The sequence below is a fragment of the Bufo bufo genome, chromosome 3 (genome assembly GCF_905171765.1).
Source record: "Bufo bufo chromosome 3, aBufBuf1.1, whole genome shotgun sequence".
Classification (NCBI taxonomy): domain Eukaryota; kingdom Metazoa; phylum Chordata; class Amphibia; order Anura; family Bufonidae; genus Bufo; species Bufo bufo.
The window spans coordinates 405,438,562-405,465,589 of record NC_053391.1 but is presented as its reverse complement, the minus strand read 5'-3'; the positions used below and the strand labels follow the sequence as shown (position 1 = coordinate 405,465,589).

Sequence of the window (27,028 nt, the reverse complement as noted above, 5' to 3'; positions counted from 1 at the left end):
TATTGTCGTGTCTGCGTGAATGGAGGAGAGCATGTAAACGTCACGCTTGTCTCTCCATTTCACCGCGAGCAGTTCTTCGTTACACAAGGCAGCCCTCTCCCCCCTTGCAAGACGGGTGGTTACAAGCCGTTGGGGGAAGCCCACGCGACTAGTTCGCGCGGTGCCACAGGCGCAAATCCGTTCTAGAAACAAATGCCTAAAGAGGGCCACACTTGTGTAAAAATTGTCCACATAAAGATGGTACCCCTTGCCGAATAAGGGTGACACCAAGTCCCAGACTGTCTTCCCACTGCTCCCCAGGTAGTCAGGGCAACCGACCGGCTCCAGGGTCTGATCTTTTCCCTCATAGATCCGAAATTTGTGGGTATAGCCTGTGGCCCTTTCACAGAGCTTATACAATTTGACCCCATACCGGGCACGCTTGCTTGGGATGTACTGTTTGAAGCCAAGGCGCCCGGTAAAATGTATTAGGGACTCGTCTACGCAGATGTTTTGCTCAGGGGTATACAAATCTGCAAATTTCTGGTTGAAATGGTCTATGAGGGGCCGAATTTTGTGGAGCCGGTCAAAAGCTGGGTGGCCTCTGGGACGGGAGGTGGTGTTGTCGCTAAAGTGCAGGAAACGCAGGATGGCCTCAAATCGTGTCCTGGACATAGCAGCAGAGAACATGGGCATGTGATGAATTGGGTGCGTTGACCAATATGACCGCAATTCATGTTTTTTTGTCAGGCCCATGTTGAGGAGAAGGCCCAGAAAAATTTTAAGTTCGGAAACTTGGACTGGTTTCCACCGGAAAGGCTGGGCATAAAAGCTTCCCGGGTTTGTGGTTATAAATTGTGTGGCATATTGGTTGGTCTCTGCCACGACTAAGTCCAAGAGCTCCGCAGTCAAGAACAGCTCAAAAAATCCCAGGGCCGTACTGATCTGAGCCGTCTCAACCCGAACTCCAGACTGGGCGGTGAAAGGGGGAACTACTGGTGCGGCTGAAGTTGGTGACTGCCAATCAGGGTTTGCCAGCACCTCAGGGATTCTAGGGGCTCTACGGGCCTGTCTGTGCGGTGGCTGCGACGGGGTAACTAGTGCACGTGCCACCGTACCAGCTTCAACTGCCCTTCTGGTGCTCGCTACTTCACCATGTTGTACGGCAGTGCTGGTACTAGGTCCAGGAAGGGCTGCGCTGCTGGTGTATGCCTCACCACGTGATCCGGCAGCGACAGCCCCACTCTGCTGCTCTTGAAGCGGATCCTGCATAACCTGTGGTCTAGCGACACGGGGCCGGGTACGCCTGGTGCTGCCAGGGACCTCAACCTCCTCGTCCGAACTTTGGGTCAGAGAGCCACTGCTTTCTACAGGTTCATATTCTGACCCGCTAGATTCATCAGATGAGGGTTCCCACTCCTCATCCGACTGGGTCAGAATCCTGTAGGCCTCTTCAGAAGAATACCCCCTGTTTGACATTTGGACTACTAAATTTAGGGGTATTCCCTGAGACTACCCAAGAAAAAAAGCAAGCCTGTCTTACAAAGGGGAGGCTAGCGAAGTACCGGAGGCCGCTGCGGTTGATAAAAAATATCAAAACTGATTTTTTTATCGCCGCAGAGCGTGTAAAGTGAATGTGCAGTGATCAAAAAAAAAATTTTTTTTGTCACTGCGGTGGGGCGGGCGTGGGTGAACGCACGTGTGGGCGACCGATCAGGCCTGATCGGGCAAACACTGCGTTTTGGGTGGAGGGCGAACTAAAGTGACACTAATACTATTATAGATCTGACCGTGATCAGTTTTGATCACTTACAGATACTATAAAAGTACAAATGCTGATTAGCGATACGCTAAACAGCGAATAAAAGTGACTGCGGTGCGGTGGGGTGGGCGCTAACTGACGCTAACTACCTAACCAAGGGGCCTAAACTATCCCTAAAACCTAACAGCCAATACTAGTGAAAAAAAAAAGTGTCAGTTTACACTGATCACTTTTTGTCTTTCACTAAGTGATTGACAGGGGGCGATCAAGGGGTTAATTTGGATGATGGGGGTGATGGATGGTGATCAGGGGCTAAGGGCAGTGTTTGGTGTGTACTCACAGTGATGTCTGCTTCTCTGCTGGATCCAACCGACGAAAAGGACCAGCAGAGAAGCAGAGAAGCCATATAACAGATCATATTTACTAATATGATCTGTTATCTGGCTTGTGATTCGATTTTTTTAAAAATCAGCAACCTGCCAGCGACGATCATTGGCTGGCAGGTTGCTGATGAAATACTCCTCTAACTTTTGCCGGCCCGCGATGCGCATGCGCGGGCCGGCTGTGACCGAAATCTCGCGTCTCGCGAGAGGACGCGCCGGCGCGTCCAGGAGGAATGAATCAACCACCTCCAGGACGCGTCTGTGCGTACAGCGGTCCGGAGGTGGTTAAACCCCTTTACTGTATTTGCAGCTACCACTTCTGCAGGAAGGCTATTCCATGCATCCACTACTCTCCCAGTGCTTCAGTAGCGTCCTGGCTGCCATGGTAACTGATCGGAGCCCCAGGATTAGGGTCCATTCACACGTCCGTAATTTGGGTCCGCATTCTTTCTGCAATTTGCAGACCCATTCACTTTCAATGGGGCTGGAACTGATGCAAATCCACATTTCCTGGATCCGCATGTGTTTTTTTGGGATCTGCAATTTCGTTCCTGAAAAAAATAGAACATGTCCTATTCTTGTCTGCAATTGCGGACCAGAAAAGGCATTTTCTATTATAGTGTCTGTGATGTGCAGTCCGCAAATTGCGGATCGCACATTGCAGGTGTCCGTGTTTTGCGGATCCGCAAAACACTTGGGCCCCTTTCACACGAGCGAGTTTTCCGCATGGGTGCAATGCGTGACGTGAACGCATAGCACCCGCACTGAATCCTGACCCATTCATTTCAATGGGTCTGTGTACATGAGCGTTGTTTTTCACGCATCAGTTCTGCGATTTTTCCGCGCGAGTGCAAAACATTGTAATGCGTTTTGCACTCGCGTGAGAAAAGTCGCGCATGTTTGCTACCCAAACCTGAACTTCTTCACAGAAGTTCGCGCTTGGGATCGGTGTTCTGTAGATTGTATTATTTTCCCTTATAACCATGTTATAAGGGAAAATAATAATAGCATTCTGAATACAGAATGCATAGTAAAATAGCGCTGGAGGGGTTAAAAAAATAATAATAATAATAATTTAACTCGCCTTAATCCACTTGATCGCGCAGCCGGCATCTCCTTCTGTCTTCATCTTAGCTGTGTGCAGCAACAGGACCTGTGGTGACGTCACATGGTCCATCACACATGGTCCATCACACATGGTCCATCACACATGGTCCATCACACATGGTCCATCACACATGGTCCATCACACATGATGTGATGACCGGAGTGACGTCACCACAGGTCCTGTTCCGCCACACAGCTAAGATGAAGACAGAAGGAGATGCTGGCTGGATGCCAAGTGGATTAAGGTGAGTTAAATTATTTTATTTAATTTTTTAACCCCTCCAGTGCCATTTTACTATGCATTCTGTATTCAGAATGCTATTTTCCCTTATAACCATGTTATAAGGGAAAATAATAATGATCGGGTCTCCATCCCGATCGTCTCCTAGCAACCGCACTTGCTTGCGGATGCTTGCGATTTTCACGCACCCCATTAATTTCTGTGGGGCCTGCGTTGCGTGAAAAACGCAGAATATAGAGCATGCTGCGATTTTCACGCAACGCACAAGTGATGCGTGAAAATCACCGCTCGTATGAACAGCCCCATAGAAATGAATGGCGTTCAACTCAAGCATTGCATCTGCGTGGAATACTCGCCCGTGTGAAAGGGGCCTAATACTGCTGGGTCTCTGATCGGAACTGCCACTAATGAGAAGGAGGAGGGGGGGGGACACACCCTGTGGCCACTGCCACCAATTATTTTAATACGGGGGGGGGGGGCACACTGCGCCACCAATGATAATTAACCTTTAATACAGGAGTTGGGTGCCGGCAGCAGAATCACATAGCTGGGAGCTGCGATCAGCGGTAGTTAACCCCTTAGGTGCCGCATCTGAGGGGTTAACTGCCACTGATCGTGGCTATGTGATTCTGCTGCCAGCACCTGTATTTATATTAAACTTTAACTTTTATTGGTGGTGGAGCGCGCTGCTGTCATCATGCTCCGTGTTCTCCTCAGCAGCACAGGGGAGAAGGAAGCAGCCTCTCCCTCCACCTGTGCCGCCAATGAGGAGAGAGGGGCTGGCACACTGCGCCGCCAATGAGGAGAGAGGGGCTGGCACACTGCGCCACCAATGAGGAGAGAGGGGCGGGTGCACTGCACCCGCCCCTCTCTCCTCATTGGCAGCAGCGGCACAGGTGGAGGGAGAGGCTGCTTCCTTCTCCCCTGTGCTGCTGAGGAGAACACTGAGTGTGCTGACAGCAGCGCGCTCCATGTTCTCTGATGCTAGGTTGCACTATAGCAAAGCCTAGTATCGATAAATGTCAAATCCTGGTATAGTATCGATACCGGGACAAAAGTATGGATTGGGTATCAATATTTCGATACCCGCAATAACCCCTCATGTAATATGTGTTTTATGCCTGTGAGGCAGCTTGAAGTCCAGCTTCTCTTTTGATGGACAGCTATTTTCTTCAGGTCTGATGCGCCTGGTATCTTGTGCTTGCGCCGTTCTTTATTGTGAGCCTGTGCGGTGCGCCTCAGACACCTAATACACTACAGGGGAATAAATTAGATTTTCAGCAAAACTTAGCCATCAGATGACGACAAGAGGGTTTGAGCTTTAAGGTACCGGGGAGCATTATGGAGATATCGGGTTCTGTGTTTAGGGGCCACACAGTTCCACCTCTCTGTATACAGTGTGTTAAGTTATACGCACTTCTTTATACTGGTTAAGATCTTCTCGTACATCCCCACAGTATGATACGAGAGACTTGCTAAAATATTAGAAAATTGCTCCAATGTGACATATTCTGCTTATATGCTTCCTTTACCTAGGGTTGAAAAATACAGGCCAATAAAGCTGAGCGAGATTGTCGGTAATGAAGAAACAGTTAGCCGCCTTGAGGTAAGTGACTTCATTTACAGATCAGAGCCATGTAGGCTCCCCGGCAGATTATGTATTAGTCCCATAATTAGATACAAGCACATTATTAAGAGTGTTCACAAGATGCCATAACTGTGATAGGTTTGGGCTCCATCTCTGGAGCCTACACCTGTGTGGGGAACAAGGGGTCCCCCTGAGGAGGTGGCTGCTGACCACTGCGTTCAGGTTGGGAGTGAATGGAGAGATGCACTCTGTCCATTTACTTCTATGGGAGTTACGGAAAAAAATGCATGTGCCATAACTGTCCAAGGTGGAAATACCTATTCAGGCTGCGTGCGTTTGTTGTGTATTGTGTGGATTTCCAGGCAGAAAATCTGCAGGGTAATATAATACACTGCTCAAAAAAATAAAGGGAACACAAAAATAACACATCCTATAGTGTGTGGTCTCATCGCATCATTTGCTGCCATTCGTTTTGGCAGCACATGAATGATTGATATAGGTCATTTTAAATTTGATCACTTGGTTAATAGATGTTGCAGATTTCTTATGACAGATGTGCAATAATAGGAGATACTGCTCAAAAAAATAAAGGGAACACAAAAATAACACATCCTAGATCTGAATTAATTAAATATTCTTCTGAAATACTTTGTTCTTTACATAGTTGAATGTGCTGACAACAATCACACAAAAATTTAAAAATGGAAATCAAATTTTCTCGCCCATTTTCCTTGGGGGACACAGGAAACCATGGGTATAGCTCTGCTCCCTAGGAGGCGTGACACTAAGTGAAAGCTGTAAGCCCCTCCTCCATCAGCTATACCCTCAGCCTGGAGAGAGAGACTGCCAGTTTTTTGCTTAGTGTCCAAGGAGGCAAGACACTCCCTGCTTAGGCAGGGTCGCTTTCCTATAATTTATTTATTTATTTTTTTCTGCGGACGTCGTCCGCACCATGATCCGCGCTCGTAAGCCATCCTCTTCTAGGATCTATTATAGGACCTGGAGGACCTATTTGGGGTTCTGTGCCGATCTGGGGTTTCCTCCGCTCCGCTTTTCTCTCCCCACCGTTTTGTCTTTCCTTCAGGGTGGCCTTGCCCAGGGTCTGGGTCTTAGTTCTTTGAAGGGTCAGGTGTCTGCGCTGTCCATTTTGTTTCAGCGCCCACTGGCCCCCCTTGGTCCTGTCAAGACTTTCCTTCAGGGCGTGGCTCACGCGGTTCCTCCGTACCGCCCTCCGGTACCGCCCTGGGACCTGAACCTGGTTCTCTCAGCGCTCCAGGCTTCTCCTTTCGAGCCTCTGCGGACTGTTTCCTTGCGGCTTCTGTCCTGCAAGGTTATTTTCCTTGTAGCCGTCACCTCTCTTCGAAGGGTGTCCGAATTGGCTGCACTCCCCTGTCTGGAACCTTTCCTAGTGTTCCACCAGGACAAGGTGGTTCTTCATCCGGTCCCTTCCTTCCTTCCTAAGGTGGTCTCCACCTTTCATCTGAACGAGGACATCGTTCTCCCCTCCTTGTGTCCTTCCCCTTCCCACCCCCGGGAGAGGAAGCTTCATCGCCTGGACGTTGTCAGGGCGCTGAAGGTTTATCTGGAGGTAACCAGCTCTTTCAGGCGTACTGACTCGCTCTTTGTGGTTCCGGAGGGGTCGCGCAGAGGGATGAGGGCGTCTAAAGTTGCTATCGCCCGTTTTGTCAAGATGGCTGTTACTGAGGCTTATCTCGCCAAGGGCAAGGTTCCGCCCCTTGGTGTTACCGCTCACTCCACTAGAGCGGTCGGGGCTTCCTGGGCTCAGAGGAATCGGGCTTCCACGGAGCAGATTTGCAAGGCGGCCACTTGGTCCTCCTTGCACACCTTCACCAAATTCTACAGGGTGCATACTCATGCGTCGGCTGACGCTGCTTTAGGCCGTCTGGTGTTGCAGGCGGCAATTGATTGATGCCTCTGGGTGTTGGTCTGGTTGTTCTGGTCCCTCCCTTCTGGGACTGCTCTGGAACGTCCCATGGTTTCCTGTGTCCCCCAAGGAAAATGGGCGAGAAAAGGAGACTTTTGTATAACTTACCAGTAAAGTCTCTTTCTCGCTCTTCCTTGGGGGACACAGCACCCGCCCTTCATTTGGGTTTACAGTTGTGGTTCCGGCTTGGTTGCCCCCGTTGGGGCTTGACAGTTCTTTTTTTTTTCCGGTTGGTGGTTATCTTTCACTACTTGGACACGCAACTGGCAGTCTCTCTCTCCAGGCTGAGGGTATAGCTGATGGAGGAGGGGCTTACAGCTTTCACTTAGTGTCACGCCTCCTAGGGAGCAGAGCTATACCCATGGTTTCCTGTGTCCCCCAAGGAAGAGCGAGAAAGAGACTTTACTAGTAAGTTATACAAAAGTCTCCTTTTTCAACCCATGGAGGTCTGGATTTGGAGTCACAGTCAAAATTAAAGTGGAAAAACACACTACAGGCTGATCCAACTTTGATGTAATGTCCTTAAAACAAGTCAAAATGAGGCTCAGTAGTAGTACAACGCCTGTCCATGCTCCTGATGAGGTGGCGGACGGTCTCCTGAGGGATCTCCTCCCAGACCTGGACTAAAAGCATTTGCCAACTCCTGGACAGTCTGTGGTGCAACGTGACGTTGGTGGATAGAGCGAGACATGATGTCCCAAATGTGCTCAATTGGATTCAGGTCTGGGGAACGGGCAGGCCAGTCCATAGCATCAATGCCTTCGTCTTGCAGGAACTGCTGACACACTCCAGCCACATGAGGTCTAGCATTGTCTTGCATTAGGAGGAACCCAGGGCCAACCGCACCAGCATATGGTCTCACAAGGGGTCTGAGGATCTCATCTCGGTACCTAATGGCAGTCAGGCTACCTCTGGCGAGCACATGGAGGGCTGTGCGGCCCTCCAAAGAAATGCCACCCCACACCATTACTGACCCAATGGCAAACCGGTCATGCTGGAGTATGCTGCAGGCAGCAGAACGTTCTCCACGGCGTCTCAAGACTCTGTCACGTCTGTCACATGTGCTCAGTGTGAACCTGCTTTCATCTGTGAAGAGCACAGGGCGCCAGTGGCAAATTTGCCAATCTTGGTGTTCTCTGGCAAATGCCAAACGTCCTGCACGGTGTTGGGCTGTAAGCACAACCCCCAACTGTGGACGTCGGGCCCTCATATCACCCTCATGGAGTCTGTTTGACCGTTTGAGCAGACACATGCACATTTGTGGCCTGCTAGAGGTCATTTTGCAGGGCTCTGGCAGTGCTCCTCCTTGCACAAAGGCGGAGGGTAGCGGTCCTGCTGCTGGGTTGTTGCCCTCCTACGGCCTCCTCCACATCTCCTGATGTACTGGCCTGTCTCCTGGTAGCGCCTCCATGTTCTGGACACTACGCTGACAGACACAGCAAACCTTCTTGCCACAGCTCGCATTGATGTGCCATCCTGGATAAGCTGCACTACCTGAGCCACTTGTGTGGGTTGTAGACTCCGTCTCATGCTACCACTAGAGTGAAAGCACCGCCAGCATTCAAAAGTGACCAAAACATCAGCCAGGAAGCATAGGAACTGAGAAGTGGTCTGTGGTCACCACCTGCAGAACCACTCCTTTATTGGGGGTGTCTTGCTAATTGCCTATAATTTCCACCTGTTGTCTATCCTATTTGCACAACAGCATGTGAAATTGATTGTCACTCAGTGTTGCTTCCTAAGTGGACAGTTTGATTTCACAGAAGTGTGATTGACTTGGAGTTACATTGTGTTGTTTAAGTGTTCCCTTTATTTTTTTGAGAAGTGTATATTAATAGCGAAGTAAGGGAGTTTACAAAAATTTTGCTTGTAAATAGCCCTGTGATGTTAATTTTAAAATCTACAGGATGTCAATTGAGAGTGAAATCAGTGACAGATACACCACAGAATCTGCGAGGGACATACATGTGCAATGTGACATCTATTATTCTCGTGTTTGAAGCCTCATCACAATCATGGCAGTATCGCACTTGCTGGACATCATGAAAACAGGTGCAAAATAAAGTGCAGACACAAACCAAATTAGACATCTAATGCAAACGGATAGCGTTGGGGAATCCTGCCCAAATATTACGTAGATGTAGCCGATCATTAGGGTTTCCTTTAATTGCTAAATTGGGGATCCCATTACTATTTACTAGTAGATCATATCATGGCACTCACCCTGGAAGAAAAAATTCCCCTCACTTTATTGCTTCAAGCGGGTATACGTGGACTTGAACATCTAGGCGGTGGCCGTTTCATGCATACTTGCACTTCGTCTGGCCTTCGAAGGCAATACCTAATGTCTATATTATTATTATTAAAAAAAAAATTTTCTTGCCATGTTTCACACTATAAAAGCATAAAAAAAAGCTTGTTTTTGAGTTTCCATATTCTAAGGGCGATTGTCTTATGTCGGGGCTTGTTTTTTGCAGGATGAGGTAACGGTTTGATTGGTACCAATTTAGGGTATATTATATGACTTTTTGATTGCTCTGTATTACACTTTTTGTGAGACAAGGTCACCAAAAATGGCTGTTTTGGCACAGTTTTTATTTTTTTTACGCCATTCACCTGACAGGGTAGATTATGTAGTATTTTTATAGAGCCAGACATTATGGACACGGCGATGCCTAATATGTCTATTTTTGCCTATTCTTTACTATTTTATATGACTTAATTATGGGACTTCAACTTTTGGGGATCTGATCCCTTCTACAATGCATTACAATACGTAGTGAATTACAATGCATTGACTGTCAGTGTAAAGCTTCATGCAGACATCTGTGGAACACTGTCCGTGAGATACCGGACGGTGCTGTACAGTAATACTCGTATAGATCATACAAGTGTATTACTGTACTGCGGCACGGCGTCCTAGCAACCAAGGACGCCGTGCGCTCCTACAATGCCAGTCCGGTATCTCGCGGACCGTGTTCCACGGACGTCTGCATGAGGCTTAATACATTGACAGCCTGCCTGGGGGCAGGATCTTATAGTCTTTCATAGGGGGCAAGCCCCGATGCCTATTATAGGGCTCATGCAAACGTATTTTCTTTCCGTGTCCGTTCTGTTTTGCGGAACCATTCACTTTAATGGGTCCGCAAAAAAAAAACTGAAGTTACTCTGTGTGCAAAAAGCTAGAACATGTCCTATTATTGTCCGCATTACGGACAAGGATAGGTCTGTTCTATTAGGTGCCAGCTCTTCCGTTCCGCAAAATACGGAATGCACACGGATGTCATCTGTATTTTTAGCGGACCGCAAAATACAAACTGTCGTGTGCATGAGCTCTTAGGCTGAGTTCACCCTTCAGTTATTTGGTCAGTTATTTATATCAGTTAGGCCTCATGCACACGACCGTTGTGTGCATCCGTGGCCGTTGTGCCGTTTTCCGTTTTTTTTTTTTTTTTTTCGCGGACCCATTGACTTTCAATGGGTCCGTGGAAAAATCGGAAAATGCACCGTTTTGCAGCCGCATCCGTGATCCGTGTTTCCTGTCCGTCCAAAAAATAGGACCTGTCCTATTTGTTTGGACGGACAACGGTTCACAGACCCATTCAAGTCAATGGGTCCGTGAAAGAACACGGATGCACACAAGATTGGCGTCCGTGGCCGTAGGTTACTTTCATACAGACGGATCCGAAGATCCGTCTGCATAAAAGCTTTTTCAGAGATGAGTTTTCACTTCATGAAAACTCATATCCGACAGTATTTTCTAACACAGAGGCGTTCCCATAGTGATGGGGACGCTTCTAGTTAGAATATACTACGAACTGTGTACATGACTGCTGCCTGGCAGCACCCGATCTTTTACAGGGGGCTGTGATCAGCACAATTAACCCTTCAGGTGCCGCACCTGAAGGGGTTAATTGTGCATATCATAGCCCCCTATAAGAGATCAGGGGCTGCCAGGCAGCAGGGGGCAGACCCCCCTCCCTCCCCAGTTTGAATATCATTGGTGGCCAGTGTGCGGCGTCCCCCCTCCCTTTATTGTAATATCATTGGTGGCCAGTGTGCGGCCACCCCCCCTCCCTCTATTGTAATATCATTGGTGGCCAGTGTGCGGCCTCCCCCACACACCCCATCATTGGTGGCAGCGGAGATTCCGATCGGAGTCCCAGTTTAATCGCTCTGGGGCTCCGATCGGTAACCATGGCAACCAGGATGCTACTGCAGGCCTGGTTGCCATGGTTACTTAGCAATATTACAATATTAGAAGCATCATACTTACCTGCTTGCTGCTGCGCTGTCTGTGTACGGCCGGGAGCTCCTCCTACTGGTAAGTGACAGGTCTGTGCGGCGCATTGCTTAATGATCTGTCACTTACCAGTAGGAGGAGCTCCCGGCCGGACACAGACAGCGCAGCAGCCAGCAGGTAAGTATGATGCTTCTAATATTGTAATATTGCTAAGTAACCATGGCAACCAGGCCTGCAGTAGCGTCTTGGTTGCCATGGTTACCGATCGGAGCCCAGGAGCGATTAAACTGGGACTCTGATCGGAATCTCCGCTGCCACCAATGATCGGACAGGGGGGGGAGAGGGGAGGCCGCACACTGGCCACCAATGATATTACAATAGCGGGGGGGGGGGGGGGGGGCACACTGGCCACCAATTATATTACAATAGCGGGGGGGGGGGGGGGCGCACACTGGCCACCAATGATATTACAATGGGGGGGGGGGGGGGGGCGCACACTGGCCACCAATGATATTCAAACTGGGGAGGGAGGGGGGTCTGCTGCCTGGCAGCCCCTGATCTCTTACAGGGGGCTATGATACGCACAATTAACCCCTTCAGGTTCGGCACCTGAAGGGTTAATTGTGCTGATCACAGCCCTCTGTAAGAGATCGGGTGCTGCCAGGCAGCAGGGGGCAGTCATGTACACAGTTTGTAGTATATTCTAACTAGAAGCGTCCCCATCACTATGGGAACGCCTCTGTGTTAGAATATACTGTCGGATCTGAGTTTCACGATGTAACTCAAATCCGATGGTATATTCTAACATAGAGGCGTTCCCATGGTGATGGGGACGCTTCAAGTTAAAATATACCATCGGATTGGAGAAAACTCAGATCCTATGGTATATTAACTCCTGACTTTACATTGAAAGTCAATGGGGGACGGATCCGTTTGCAATTGCACCATATTGTGTCAACGTCAAACGGATCCGCCCCCATTGACTTGCATTGTAAGTCAGGACGGATCTGTTTGGCTCCGCACGGCCAGGCGGACACCAAAACGACTTTTTTTTCATGTCCGTGGATCCTCCAAAAATCAAGGAAGACCCACGGACGAAAAAACGGTCACGGACTAACGGAACCCCGTTTTGCGGACCGTGAACAAATACTGTCGTGTGCAGGAGGCCTAAAGCAGAGAAATAAAAAATGTTAAAAATTGCAAATTTTTTCAAATTTTGGGTGAATTTGGTATTTTTATATTTTTTTGAATAAAAATAATAAAATATTTAGACTCAAATTTACCAGTTATGAAGTACAATATGTGATGAGAAAACAGTCTCAGAATGGCTTGGATAAGTAAAATCGTTTTAAAGTTATCACCACATAAAGTGACACTGGTCAGATTTGCAAAAAATGGCCTGGTCCTTTAAAGGGAACCTGTCGCCTCCAAAAGTGATATAAAACTGTCAGCATTACCTTTATAGCAGCCCCAGTATGTTATTGAGCATGTATGTGAGCCAGAAATTTGATAATCCATACTTGAGAAAAATGTTTTTTTTAAGAGCTTGAAGTCAAGAGGGCAGCGGCCTCCTTGCTTCAAATCGGGCAAAGCCCTCCTCTTACCTGTCCCCTCTTGACTGTAATTTACATATTTTCGATTCCTTGGGATTGTTCAAGTCTGGCGCCCGTGCGGTGCACCCCTTGTGACTACATGATCCCGTCTCGGGCTCCCGCAGTCAGCCGGGCATAATTTTTTCACAGCGCGAGCGTGATCACTGGCTGGCTGCAGGAGAACTGAAGCCAGTGATCACCTCTGTGAATATACCACGCCGAATCTAGCCTGCGCAGTGAGAAAATTATGCCAGACTGACTGCAGGGAGCCAGAGACGGGATCGTGCAGTTAACAGTGGGCGCACCGCGCAGGCGCCAGACTTGCGCGATCCCAAGGAATAGAAAATATGTAAAAGACAGTCAAGAGGGGACAGGTAAGAGGCGGGCTTTCCTTGATTTGAAGCAAGGAGGCCGCTGCCTCCTTGACTTCAAGCTCACAGGAAACTGAGCTTTTATGGAGATTAAAAAAGCGTTTTTCTCAAGTATGGAATTTCTGGCTCGCACACATAATCAATAACAGACTGGGGCCGCTATAAGGTAATGCAGGTAGTTTTATATCACTTTTGGAGGTGGCAGGGTCCGTAAGGGGTTCAAAATTATCTAAATCAGTGCTCCAGACAAAAAAAAAATGACTAGGAGCCATTGGCTCCTAAACTAAAAATTTTAGGAGCCAAATTGGACTTTGAGAAGATGAGACGCAAGTGATGGTAGTGAGCCAGCACTACATATAGGAAAAAACAGCAGCACCACATGCCTCTCACATCCAGGGACATCTTCTGGGGGACAAGGTGTTTTTTTTTTTTTTTATTCTGTTACGGCCTTCACCGAGCGGGAATATTTTTTACGGGAATATTTTTTAATATTTTAATAGCTCACACTTTTTGGGACGTGGCGATATGTAATATGTTTATTTTTTATTGTTTGTAAATTTTATACGTAAAACTGGGAAGGGGGCCATTTAAACTTTTAGTATTTTGGTGTGTGTTTTTTTTTTTTTTTTTTTTTACTTTTTACTTAATAACCATTTTTTCCCTTAGGCCTCTTTCACACGGGCGTTGCGGGAAAATGTGCAGGTGCGTTGCGGGAACACCCGCGATTTTTCCGCGCGAGTGCAAAACATTGTAATGCATTTTGCACTCGTGTGAGAAAAATCGCACATGTTTGGTACCTTCTTCACAGAAGTTCGGGCTTGGGATCGGTGTTCTGTAGATTGTATTATTTTCCCTTATAACATGGTTATAGCGCTGACTGCCCAGAGCCAGGGAGTTTTTTTTTTCCTCCCTGGCTCTGAGCTCTGCGCTGTGATTGGACAGCGCTGCTGTCAGGGAGAAGGAGAGACACTGGCGTCTCCTCCTCCTTGCTCTGAATGTTGAAAATACCGGGAGCCACAGCGGACGAACGGAGCGGCGCCCAGGAATAATAGTAAGTGCACTTAGATCCCTGGGCGCCGCTCTATGCAGCCTGCTACTAAGTTCATATTCTTTGAACCCACGAAAGGTCCTCTTTAACTCCTTTATACAATTGTCTGCAGCGGTATCACAGACCCGGCCTCAATAACAGGGCATGCGATCTGTGGCACCTGAATGAGGGGTTAATTGCCGCGGATCGCATGCCCTCTCATTGAGGCCGTGTCTGTGATACCGCTGCTTATACTTATGTTTTACATTCATTGGCGCAGTGGACGGCTCCTCCCCTCCTCCTCCCTGCTATCTCCCCATTGGTGGTAGTGGCGGCCGCGTGACAGTGGAGAGGGAGGGACTCCTTCCTTCTCCACTGTGCTGTGCTACTGAAGAGAACTTGGGCTGCGCAGGATCGCGGCGGTACAGTCGCAAATGGCGACAAGACTAAAAAGTCTTGTCGCCATCTGCAAATTTTAAGGTGCATTGGCGACCGTTTTAGTCGCCATCTGGAGCCCTGTAAATCACACTGATATTTTCTGTTTGTGACCTACAGTACTAGTAGAGAACTTTTTTAGAACTACTCTGATATGCCATCTCATTTGCTAGGTGTTTGCAAGAGAGGGAAATGTTCCAAATATCATCATCGCTGTAAGTAGCCACGTTTTCAGTCCCAGTTTAAAGTGAGACAAATGTTTTGCTTGGTGAATTAATCCACTTTTTATTCCACGTATAGGGTCCTCCAGGAACTGGTAAAACAACAAGTATTTTGTGTTTAGCCCGTGCACTTTTGGGTCCAGCACTTAAAGATGCCGTTCTGGAGCTCAATGCTTCAAATGATCGGTAAGTTAAATATCTGATCAGTCTCTACATACCTCCGGATCAAGACCCTTATGTACGCAATTCATTAAAAAAAACAATGAGGGATTCATCTGATTTAGAACATGTAATGGTGACTGTCCTCTTAGAGTCTCTGTCTTCAAGTGAATGGGCGCTGAGCTGCAGTAACTCGGCACGGCCACTACACAGAGAACGGCGCTGTCTGCTTCTGGCTCTGTTCTGTATGAGTTTTGGTGCCTCACCTCGAACTCTGCCAATCTATAGCCTAGAACAGGGATCAGCAACCTTCGGCACTCCAGCTGTTGTGAAACTACATCTCCCATCATGCACATGATGCTTGGCTGTTCTCTGAACTCCCATAGAAGTGAAAGCAGCATGCTGGGAGTTGTAGTTTCACAACAGCTGGAGTGCCGAAGGTTGCTGATCCCTGGCCTAGAAAAACCTCTTGAACAGTTTCTGATGTTACTTGGAAGGCATTGTCTAGAGCAGGGGTGCACAACCTTTTTTTTTGGTCTGGGGGACACATTGTCACATCGCTCTAATTCAAGGGGCAGCAAAAAATTTTAATAAAATGTTTGGCGCTCATTTGCATCAGCCTATTACACAGACCAATGTAAAGTGACTGGGGGGAATGATCGCTATCGCAGTTATTCATCCTTCATTTAGTTATACTGATTATCAGTAGCACATCCGTGATTACACAGAGATGTGCAGCACGATTATACCGGCCAGTTATCATGAATGAGAGCTCATATGAACACTTGTTCCCAGTAATTGACCTGAATATCTCGCAGTGTAATGGGGGCTTAAAGGGATTTCCCAGTAAAAATGTATTTAACAAGTTCTTGCAGCATGGTCCCTGAAACAGAAGAATTATACTTACCTGCTCCCTGCATAGCCCTCCCTCCAGCCAATCACTGGCTTCAGCGGTGATTTAGCCACAAGCAGCGTGTCACTGCTGAAGCCTGTCATTGACTGGAGCGGTGTATGTGGCCATGACCATGCACTGACAGGTGTAATAGTGCATGAACCGGAAGATGGAGGCAGAGGGGGCCAGGACAGCATGCAGCAGGCAAGTATGAATCTTCTGCTTCAGGGGGCATGCTGCAGGAACTTGTTAAGTCATTTTTACAGGAAAAGTGGCAACATTTCCTTCCTGCCTCCTATTCATAAATCAGTGATTTCCTTCACTGCAGAGGAGGGGCAGGAGCTGTAATGCTCTGTCGTGCGGCGCTGCGGGCAGAAACGCAGCACCTCGCAAGATCGGCTCTGTTTCTGTCCAGTAGGACGAGGGCTGCAAACCTTTGCTCTGGGGGCAGCATGCGGGCTGTCGGTTGTGCATATGCTTATCTTAATGCTTTTTCCTTCAGAGGGATTGATGTGGTGAGAAACAAAATTAAAATGTTCGCACAGCAGAAGGTTACGCTTCCAAAAGGTCGCCACAAGATTATCATACTGGATGAAGCTGACAGGTGCCTGCTTTTTGTTTGTTTTTTTTCTTTTTCAAAAATATATAGCTGGCAATATACAATATGTGTACAATAATCACCATCCGATTTATTTAGGACTTATGCACACATCTGACCCCAGTGCAGAGTCTGTACTGGCTCCTTTACTATATTCACATGAGGTGTGAATGGGACCGTTTTTAACATCCCATTTCTCAGAAAGGCATCAGAGAAACGTCCGTTTAAATCTGAACTGTTTTCTAGTTTTTCATGTGCATGTATCATTTGCCTGTACCTCCTTTATTCTCATTGAACAAGTTTCAAATTTTTGAAAAATGTGTTTTTTGGTTGGAACGCTAGTTTCTGTTCCTTCCACTCCTGGCATAATAAGTCATTCATACATGCACGCACATGTAGCTTCTGGAAAGATGTTCTAGGACGTCACACATCTGTAAGTGCTTTTCTGAGATGGGGTATACAAGAAGCCATCATGGGCATTTACGATTTTCACTCAAAATAACATTCCTGTTGAAATCTAGTTTTGGTTTAGTGTTATACAAGGTATAAAGCTGCACATAGGTCTTGGCCATGATAGCTGTTGTGTGACTGAAAATTGCTACATCACAGCATAGTGAACAGAATTGTGTTGCGACGTGAGGATTAAAGGGTAAGACAGCACTACTTACTGAGACATCTCAGGGGGGCCATTTGGTGGCGGTGCCTGCCTGCCGGACTCCCCAGTATCAAAAGAATAGCAGAAACTGCGGCACTCCAAGTCTTCAGGAAGTTTCCGTGTTTATTTTCACCAAACAAGCTTGGAGGATTTCCACAATTCTACATTTGTAAGAAATCCAACCCCTTGTGACTGTATTGTTGCTGCGACCAGTGCGTCACAACATGACTCCATTCACTTTATGCCGCATTGTAGCATAGTGAAAGTGCGATCTTCATTCACACCATGGATGTTGTGGCCAAGATTGCCGTGTAGCCCCACAAAATGTAGCTTTTATTGTTATTCTCATTCACAATGTCTGACTGTATTTGTTACACATCACACTTAGTTCTGTCTTTGTGATTTTGACATAGCATGACAGATGGAGCACAGCAAGCTTTGAGAAGAACAATGGAAATCTACTCCAAGACAACACGCTTTGCTCTGGCTTGCAATGCCTCTGATAAAATTATAGGTATTTTTAAGACTTGTTTTCCACACTTTGGGACTGCATCTAATGTCTGCATTTAATCTGGTTTATTGATCTGTTATAATTTTTCTTTCTCTCTCCAGAGCCTATCCAGTCTCGCTGTGCTGTTCTCCGCTACACAAAATTGACTGACGCTCAAGTTCTTGCTAGGTTGATGACCGTGGTGGAAAAGGAGAATGTTCAGTGTACAGATGATGGCCTTGAGGCCATTGTATTTACTGCACAAGGAGACATGAGACAGGTACTATAAGCCGAATGACACATAATTTTTGCTGTTGGAGTTGTGCTTTATTAGAAGTCACCTGGTTTATACAGCCCCATCTGAGAGCAGGATAGTGACAGACTTGAATTATAGCGTTGGGTCACTTTTTGTACTTTTCAGAAAATCACACTTTATTAGCTGCAGCAGTTTAGAGTCATCCTGTTTATGAACCACAGGCTAAGGCTCCATTCACACGTCCGCATCCGTTCCGCAAATTGCGGAACAGGTGCGGACCCATTCATTCTCTATGGGGACGGAATGGATGCGGCGAGCACACTATGTGCTATCCTCATTTCTGGAGCACGCCGCCGATCTTCTGGTCCGCGGCTCCGGAAAAAAATAGAACATATCCTATTCTTGTCCACAATTGCGGTCAAGAATAGGCAGTTCTATGGGGGTGCCGGCTGGGTGTATTGCGCTTCCGCAATGCACTACGGACGTCTGAAATGGACCCTAACCCTGCCCTCCTACTCCTGACAACTGCATAGGAGGAAAGCTGCATAGGAGGAAAGCTGTCAATCAGTGGCCGCAGATGAATATCAAGGATTGCACTGTGCACAGCACTGAGAGGACTCCTGTTTCGGCTCTTGCTGCAGCTACTAAAAAGATGATTTCATGAAAACTGCAGGAAAGTGACCAAGCACGGGATTCTGGGTATCACTGCTTAAAGGGGTTGTGTTATCTTAGACTTTGATGGCATATCACTGTGGTGTGCTCCCCATTCATTTCTATGAGAGGCTGAAACCTGCTTTCACTTTCAGCTGCTATCATTCCCAACCCAATTTCTAACAGCTATAACTCCTGAAGTAGATGATGTTTTAAAGCATGTATTGTCAGACCAGGACCATATCTATAGCTGCTAGTGATCCTAAAATATACTAGTGATCCTGAGGGGTTAAAGTAGCTCTCACTCTGCCGCCCAAGCTCCTCTTTGGCTGAGCTGTTAAAGGGGTTGTCTGGCCATTAATATTGATGACCAATCGTCAGAATAGATCATCAGTATCTGATCGCCCCCCACCAATTAGATATTGATCTATCCTTACCAGAAGGCGGTGCTCCATGCGAGCGCTGCCTCCTGGTCATTACACTATGTCTTGTCTCCTTTTGGAGCGGCGTAGTGTAATTACAAGCACTCACTCCATTCACTTGAATGGAATAAGTACTTGTATTACACTGCACTTCCAAGACGAAGTGCAGTGTATTGAAGTAGTGACGGTCACATGGAGTGCTGCCTCCCCTTTAAACAGCTGATCAGCGGGAGTGACTGACCCCCGCCAATCTGATATTGATGATCTATCCTTGTGATAGATCATAAATATTAACGGCTGTATAACCAGTATCATTCTCAAAGCCTGAGCAAAGCACGGGCAAAAGTGTTAGCTGGATAAATAAGTGCTTAATAGTATAATCTTGCCACTCTGAGTGGATGCAGAACTTGAGTGCTAGGGTACATCCGGATGGTGCCAGCACCACAAAATCTATATATAATGCAACTGAATGTTGGGCAAATGGGAACTGCTCTGAGCAAAAAAGCCATGCTTTTTACTTGTTTTTCTTAAGACCTTAGTTAAAGTGATATAGGCTGGTTAATCTGAAATGTCAAATGTGATTTATTTTATCAATTTGGAACATATTTTGCGGTGCCTTTCATCCATTATGGATAAACCTTTGTACATGTATACAGTCATTTTTTCTTTTCACTCTTCCAGGCCTTAAACAACGTGCAGTCCACACACACAGGATTTGGAGTTGTAAACAGTACAAATGTATTTAAGGCAAGTTTCTTATGAATTTGTTTATGGATTCTGATATGAAGATCCCGGCTATATACCTTAGTCTTCTATTTGTGAGTTATTGGTGTGCTGCAGGAATGTCAGAGTTCCTTATTGTAACAGGGGTTTGCTGAACTAAGAAGACAACGACTTCCAGGGTTTTAGTCATTTATTTTGCACCATGTTTTAGTTATAACTATTTGGACCCTAATCTAAAATTTCTACAAACTAACCTAATTATTTCATATCATTCAGGTTTGCGATGAACCACATCCATTAATGGTGAAAGAAATGTTGCAGCACTGCGTGAACGCCAACATAGATGAGGCATACAAGGTTTTATATTTAATCATTTTTATTGCAAAGCGAACTGTAAGTAATCTTTTAGTGACTGGGCATCTTTCCATTTGTTTTTTTTACTCCCAACCTTCCACAAGCCGTAATTTTTTCAATTCACATAGCCGTATGAGGGTTTATTTTTTTGGTACTTTCTAATGGCCCCAATTACAGTTGTTTACACTGTAGCGGGAAGCAGGGGGAAAAAAAAAACAAATGGGGTGGAATTATGTGAAAAAAAACAACTATTTGGCTACGGTTTTATAGGTTTTGTTTTTATAACGTGGTAAAGCTGACCTGTTACTTTCATTTTGCTTTACGATTACAACAAAACCACATTTATAGTTTTTCTTGTGTTTTAATACTGAAAAAAATATATATAAATTTGAACTTTTGAAAAAAATTAAATCTTTACATCACTATATTCTTACCCCCATAACTTATTTTTTTTAAGGAGCTGTGTGAGGCTCATTTTTTTGCAGGGCAATCTGTGTATTGGGGTAAGACTATCACAATTTCTTTTTTATTTTATTTTTTATTTTTTGTGGGAGGTGAAGCAAAAAAATATATAAATTGTGATAGTCACACCCCAATACGCAATCACAATTTTTTTTTTTTTTTTTTTTTTTTTGGGAGGTGAAGCAAAAAAAAACAGCTAATCAGCTATTTTAGCTTTCTTTTCCGTTCCGCTGTTTGGGATAAATATTTTAATAGTGCAGGTGGCTTTGCATGCAGCGATACCCATGATGTTTAAGTTTTAAATTTATGTACTTTTATTAATTTTGGGTAAGGGGGGGTGAATAGATAAAAAAAATAAAAAATTAAAATTAAATCACTTTTGTATAGTTTCCGTAGGTGAACTATAACAAGCAATGGAGTCCATTTAGAATTGCACTGCTTTCTATGGAGCCCAGCCATGATCTCCATAGGAACTAATGTGCAGAAGCCCTGTAACACTCCTGAGTACGGGGGCTGCCGCACACTACATCCAGCTGTTACTTAGATTGAAGCTTTGTCCACACAGATGTCCCTGAATCTGTTCATTTTAGTAATTTACGCAAAACTGTTCTTAGCAAATGTTTCGAGGTGTATTTACAGCAGGTCTGGGTTCCTCCAATGTCATACTGTTTGTACATTACCTTAAAGGGGTTTTCCAGGGGGAAAAGAACAATTACCTCAGTGAGCCCCATCTTGTTTTGATGCTGCTCTGGTCCCCTCCACTCTCTACTTACTGCTCAATATACAGGAAACTATATGGATTTACCCACTCCAGCAATTTTGTATTTTATCTATTTACAGATTGTAGCTCATCTATGGAAACTTGGGTACTCCCCAGAAGATATTATAGGCAATATCTTCAGAGTGTGTAAGACTTTCCAGATGCCAGAGTATCTCAAGCTGGAGTTTATTAAGGTATTCCACCTTCTACTGGATTTATACAAGTATATTTGTATTTAATAAAGGTGATATATACATATTTACAAGTAGCATGCCATAATTTTGAGCTTGTAATGCCCCATTGTGGGCCCACAGCATGTCTGCAGACTTTCACGGTCCGTGGTTTGTGCTTGTGACCAGAGATTATAACATGTCTAGTGGTCAGGTGATGCATATATCTAGGGCAGTGATGGCTAGCTTCTGGCACTCCAGCAGTGGTGAAACTACCACTCCCAGCATGCTTCATTCATTTCTATGAGGTTCAACCAAGTAAGGGGGCATCTTGGGAGTTGTAATTTTACCACAGCTGGAGTGCCGGAGGTTAGCCATTAAGAATCTAGGGCATATTTACACATGCAGAAATATTTTTGGCGTATACATCAGAAAGTTGTTTCTACGGTGTGTTCATGGGACTTCTGTAACACCTGAGAGAAATTTTTGCCAATCTTTCACATCCTTACAATCCATTTAACAGCACCAGCTCATTTTGCAATTAGCATCCAATGCGTTAGGAGTAGGACCTATACTCAGATACACATACAGAATATTAGGTTAATAGACTTCCTGCAAAATTAGCCCATCATATAGCATCAATCAAATCTGAATGGAACTGTCCACATATCGTCTACTAAAAGAATGCTACTCATTGACAAAAAAAAGGCACCTAGAAATGTTGGACTGCTGCAGAACTCGGCAAGCAGTTATGTTTCGGGCAGGTATGTAAATCAAGAGGTCTTTCCCGTACTGCCCTATAGAATGTCTCTCATTGGCTACTTTTAGGCAGTGTACCTCTTGGTGAAAGATCACGGACTACTAGACATTGTTTGATTTGCTGACTAGCACAAGCAGGTCCTACCGTTTTCCACCATCCAGACACAGGTGGCACCTTCATTCCACAGAGGAAAAAAAGACAATGCAACAGCACCCTGCACGCTGCCATGGCTGAAAACAGAGGGAAAATAAGACAATGCAACAGCACCCTGCCAACCAGATAAAGTACAATAATGCCATAGTCACAAAAAATATTATAGTTCTAATGCTGCGCTTATTTATAAAGTGAGATGCTTGGCAAATACATTTTGTACAAAACCATTTGAGCCCGTCTGCCGAACGTCAAGGCGATCTCTGTAAGACGAGTCCTAACACTAAATACCTGTTATGCGCCATAATGGCCGCCATAAAATTCAGGAAGTGTTGGATCCACATGCATCCTGGGTCCACTCTGATTTATACCATTTTTGGGGCCAAAATAGCCTCCATTACTTACAAGGGATGCAGGTACCTGTAGCAGAGATCGCCTTGACGTTCAGCAGACGGCTCAAATGGTTTTGTACAAAATGTATTTGCCAAGCATCTCCCTTTATAAATAAGCATAGCATTAACACTGTAATTTTTTTTGTGACTATGGCATTATTGTACTTTATCTGGTTGGCAGGGTGCTGTTGCATTGTCTTATTTTCCCTCTATTTTCAGCCATGGCAGCGTGCACCTGCGCATTGGGAGGTGCTGACTAACACCCTTTTCTTTGCAGACCTTCATTCCACACCCATTTCTCTGCTTCGATCATTTCCAGGCGCTTGGCAGAAGGAAATTTAGTGTCACAGTGCCCTTTAAATTCTTGCATTGACTGCCAGCCACCGGTGCCCACAACATTTCTGGCATTGACAACCATCCCACAGTCGCCTTCATTTGTAGTGGTGGTGTTAACAAAAAAAAATATATGGACTGCTACGCACTGTAACCATATTCTCTTTAGTGACAAATGCAGGTTCTGTTTGAGAACCGACCAATGATGGGTTCCGACCAATAATGGGTTCCAGTATGGAGGTTTTTGTCATGAACGCTTTAATCTTGCTTTTTCTATGAAACGACACACTGACCCAACTGCTGGTGTGATAATCTGGGGAGCCATCACATATGACAGTCAGTCCCTTAGTAGTGATACAAGGTACACTAACAGCTCAGTGTCATGTGCAGGACATCCTGCAGCCCCATGTGTTGCTTCTCATGGCTGGGCTTCCAACTGGCAGTTTTTAGCAGGATAATGTTCACCCACAATCAGCAAGGGTTTTCCATAAATTTCTCCTCCAAATTGCAACACTTCCTGCTCATTGGCCAGATTCATCACCAATCGAGCATTTATGGGACCAGCTCGGATGTCAGTGAGGGTAAAGGTTTCGCGTGATACCAAATGGAACCTGTATGCCTCCTTGCCCAACCGTAGAGTTTCCTTTCAGCTGTACAGTTTTCCCAAATAAACATATATTTTCACTGTAATATTGTAATATCACATTCACACACAGTTTCATTTCAACAGCACCTTGGTATGTTTTTTTTTTTTTTTTTCCTTAGAGTGTATATGAAGTTATACAACCTTTTTATTAATTTACAGCATTTAGAGTAAACGATGACCGATGGTCTACATTTTCTGTTAATAGAAAGGTAGTCACTCCACACATGAGCACTTTGTCAGTAGTTTCCAGCTCACCTCGTCCAGTGATTGCATGTATAGAGATTGTAACCTCTTGTGGGCAGGATCCTGTACCCCTCTGTACCAGTATGTTAATAGTTTGTTTATTGTATTTGTATAACCCTGTCTGGTTGTACAGCGCCATGGAATTAATGGCACTTTAAAATAGACATACTCCTGTATGTGTGATTGACACATTTCATGAAGTAATGTTAATAACATTAAGCACATGCTGTTGAAACCTTGATATTCAGTTATGACAGCCTAAACCTGGTGCCAGATTCCCTTTAAAGGGATTTTCCAGGATTTGAAGTGAATGAGGCTAAGTGTGATGCCAAGCACAGCCGCTATACAATGTACGACACTGTGCTTGGTTAGCACAGAGAAGGCCGCGGCGCTCACATGAGCAACAGTGTCTTCTCAAATAGCTGATCGGCCGGGGTCCTGGGTGTCTGACATCAGTATCAAACACCCGGAAAACTCCTTTAACTGTTAGGCATTTATGAAAATTAAAATACCTTACCCTATGAATGACAATTAGTGTCTGAATGTTTAGACATGTATTTAACACTTGAGCTGGCAGTGATAAATTCGCCTTAAAGTTGCATTGTTTGTCAAAATACTGACCCATATCTGTATGTTTCAGGAAATTGGTTACACACACATGAAAGTTGCAGAGGGTGTGAATTCTCTACTACAGATGGCTGGACTTCTTGCACGGCTATGTCAGAAGACTGCAATGCCCACAAGCTCATAGTTCTGTTTTTCAGTGCTGTTGTTATATAGCCGTTGATCGATACATATTGCATTTTATATATACTTCATTGCTGTATAGTGTACATCTCCAAAAATATTTTCATATTTCTAATTTTTATATTTGGTATGTTTTCTTTTAGAGAATGTGTTTTTGAAATGTTATGGTATTGTTCCATTTAACATGGACCAGTCAAACTTTTTTTTTTTTTTAATCAGACAAGTGTCACGAACCAGTGGGTGTGAACCCACTGTGCCACGTGTTCTACCTCCTCTAAGGGTGTTGTCTAAAGGTGTTGTCTAAGTGAACCCCTCGATCTTCACAGTACCCCTGATGGTGGGGATAGACTTTCCTAAAGAAGAACGCCAGGTCGCTACCTCTTGAGGAGGATAGGCACACGTGGTAGCTGGTCCAGGCGGTACCTGAGAAAGGTACCAGAGGTACAGGCGTTGTCAGCAGGCTGTCGTTACCAGGAGCAACAGTGCAGGACCGAAGAATGAGGCAGAGGCGAAGTCAGACAGGCAATATGTCAGGGCAGGCGGCACAGGGACAGGTCAGGCAATCCGGGTAGGCAACAGGACAGTCAAAATCAAGCAGGCAGGGATCAAACAGGTAGCAGAGTCCAGGAACACAAGTGGATATCAGGAACCTTTGCAGGACACAAGGACTTTGACACTGAGGCATCTGGGAAAGGGGGTTGAGCAACTTATAGATGTGCAGGAGGGCTAGGATTGGTTGGCGAGGTCACATGATCCAACCCATAAAACACAGGAAGTGTCGCGCACCGGCCCTTAAGGAAATGCTGCCGGAAACCAGCAAACATGCTGTGGCCAGGGCTGAAAGGAACCTGGCAGTAGATCACCGCTGAACACTGCATCAAAATGCATTGCAACTGCGCGGGGAAAAATGAACGCAATCGCAGACAAAACTGACTGAACTTGATTGAAAAGTGGTGCGAGTTTTCCCGAACGCATCCCGACCTAATCCGTCACACGTGTGAAAGAGGCCTTAGAGATGAGCGAATTTCATGTTATGAAATTCATTCACGCTTCGTTAAAAGCATTCCGTTATGCATTCAGTCATAGAATTGTTATGGTCCATGGTAACAGAATCCATAACGCAATTCTGCTTTTACCACCAATCTTAGCGTGAATGAATTTCAAAATATGAAATTCGCTCATCTAGTCATACAAGGAATGAGTAGATACGCTGTGACAGTCACTTGTAAATGCTTGGTCCTGTGTGATCTGTATACAGTTGATTATCTCTCATTGTGATCCTGCCTGTGATAATGAAATGATTCTTAAGATGTTGTGTACATAGAATGTGTGTCGGCAGATAAGAACCATTTGGCCCATCTAGTCTGCCCAATATACTGAATACTATGGATAGCCCCTGGCCCTATCTTATATGAAGGATGGCCTTATGCCTATCCCATGCATGCTTAAACTCCTCCACTGTATTTGCAGCTGCCACTTCTGCAGGAAGGCTATTCCATGCATCCACTACTCTCTCAGTAAAGTAATACTTCCTGATATTACTTTTAAACCTTTGCCCCTCTAATTTAAAACTATGTCCTCTTGTAGCAGTTTTTCTTCTTTTAAATATTCTTTCCTCTTTCACCTTGTTGATTCCCTTTTATATATTTAAAAGTTTCTATCATATCCCTTATGTCTCGTCTTTCTTCCAAGCTATACATGTTAAGGTCCTTTAATCTTTCCTGGTAAGTTTTATCCGGCAATCCATGTACTAGTTTAGTAGCTCTTCTCTGAACTCTCTCCAAAGTATCAATATCCTTCTGGAGATATGGTCTCCAGTACTGAGCACAATACTCCAAATGAGGTCTCACTAGTTCTTTGTAGAGCGGCATGAGCACCTCCCTCTTTCTACTGGTAATTCCTCTCCCTATACACCCAAGCATTCTGCTAGCATTTCCTGCTGCTCTATGACATTGTCTGCCTACCTTTTAAGTCTTCTGAAATAATGACCCCCCTAAATCCCTTTCCTCAGATACTGAGGTTAGGACTGTATCACTGATTTTGTATTCTGCTCTTGGGTTTTTACGCCCCAGGTGCATTATCTTGCACATTAACAACATTTAAATTTTAGTTGCCAGATTTTTGACCATTCCTCTAGTTTTCCTAAATCCTTTTCCATTTGGTGTATCCCTCCAGGAACATCAACCCTGTTACAAATCTTTGTGTCATCAGCAAAAAGACACACCTTACCATGTACAGAATAAGAAGTGGTGCTTAGTACGCAGAGCGAAA

The 27,028-nt window shown here is 45.4% G+C and overlaps 1 protein-coding gene across 2 annotated transcripts in view; it reads left to right on the top strand.

Moving 5' to 3' along the window:
- Positions 1–24,965, top strand: part of RFC2 (replication factor C subunit 2) — a 29,696-nt gene extending 4,731 nt beyond the window's left edge. The window contains exons 2-11 of one of the 2 annotated variants that reach the window (XM_040424828.1): positions 5,009–5,078; positions 14,847–14,888; positions 14,974–15,080; positions 16,448–16,549; positions 17,612–17,712; positions 17,811–17,968; positions 19,699–19,764; positions 20,017–20,097; positions 21,397–21,510; positions 24,651–24,965. In XM_040424828.1, the coding sequence (XP_040280762.1) occupies positions 5,009–5,078; positions 14,847–14,888; positions 14,974–15,080; positions 16,448–16,549; positions 17,612–17,712; positions 17,811–17,968; positions 19,699–19,764; positions 20,017–20,097; positions 21,397–21,510; positions 24,651–24,761 (952 nt within the window). In that variant the 3' untranslated portion in view covers positions 24,762–24,965. Of the gene's footprint in view, positions 1–5,008; positions 5,079–14,846; positions 14,889–14,973; positions 15,081–16,003; positions 16,287–16,370; positions 16,550–17,611; positions 17,713–17,810; positions 17,969–19,698; positions 19,765–20,016; positions 20,098–21,396; positions 21,511–24,650 lie in introns of those variants that run through there. The other variant, XM_040424829.1, reaches the window with a different exon arrangement.
- Positions 24,966–27,028: the final 2,063 nt, after the last annotated feature.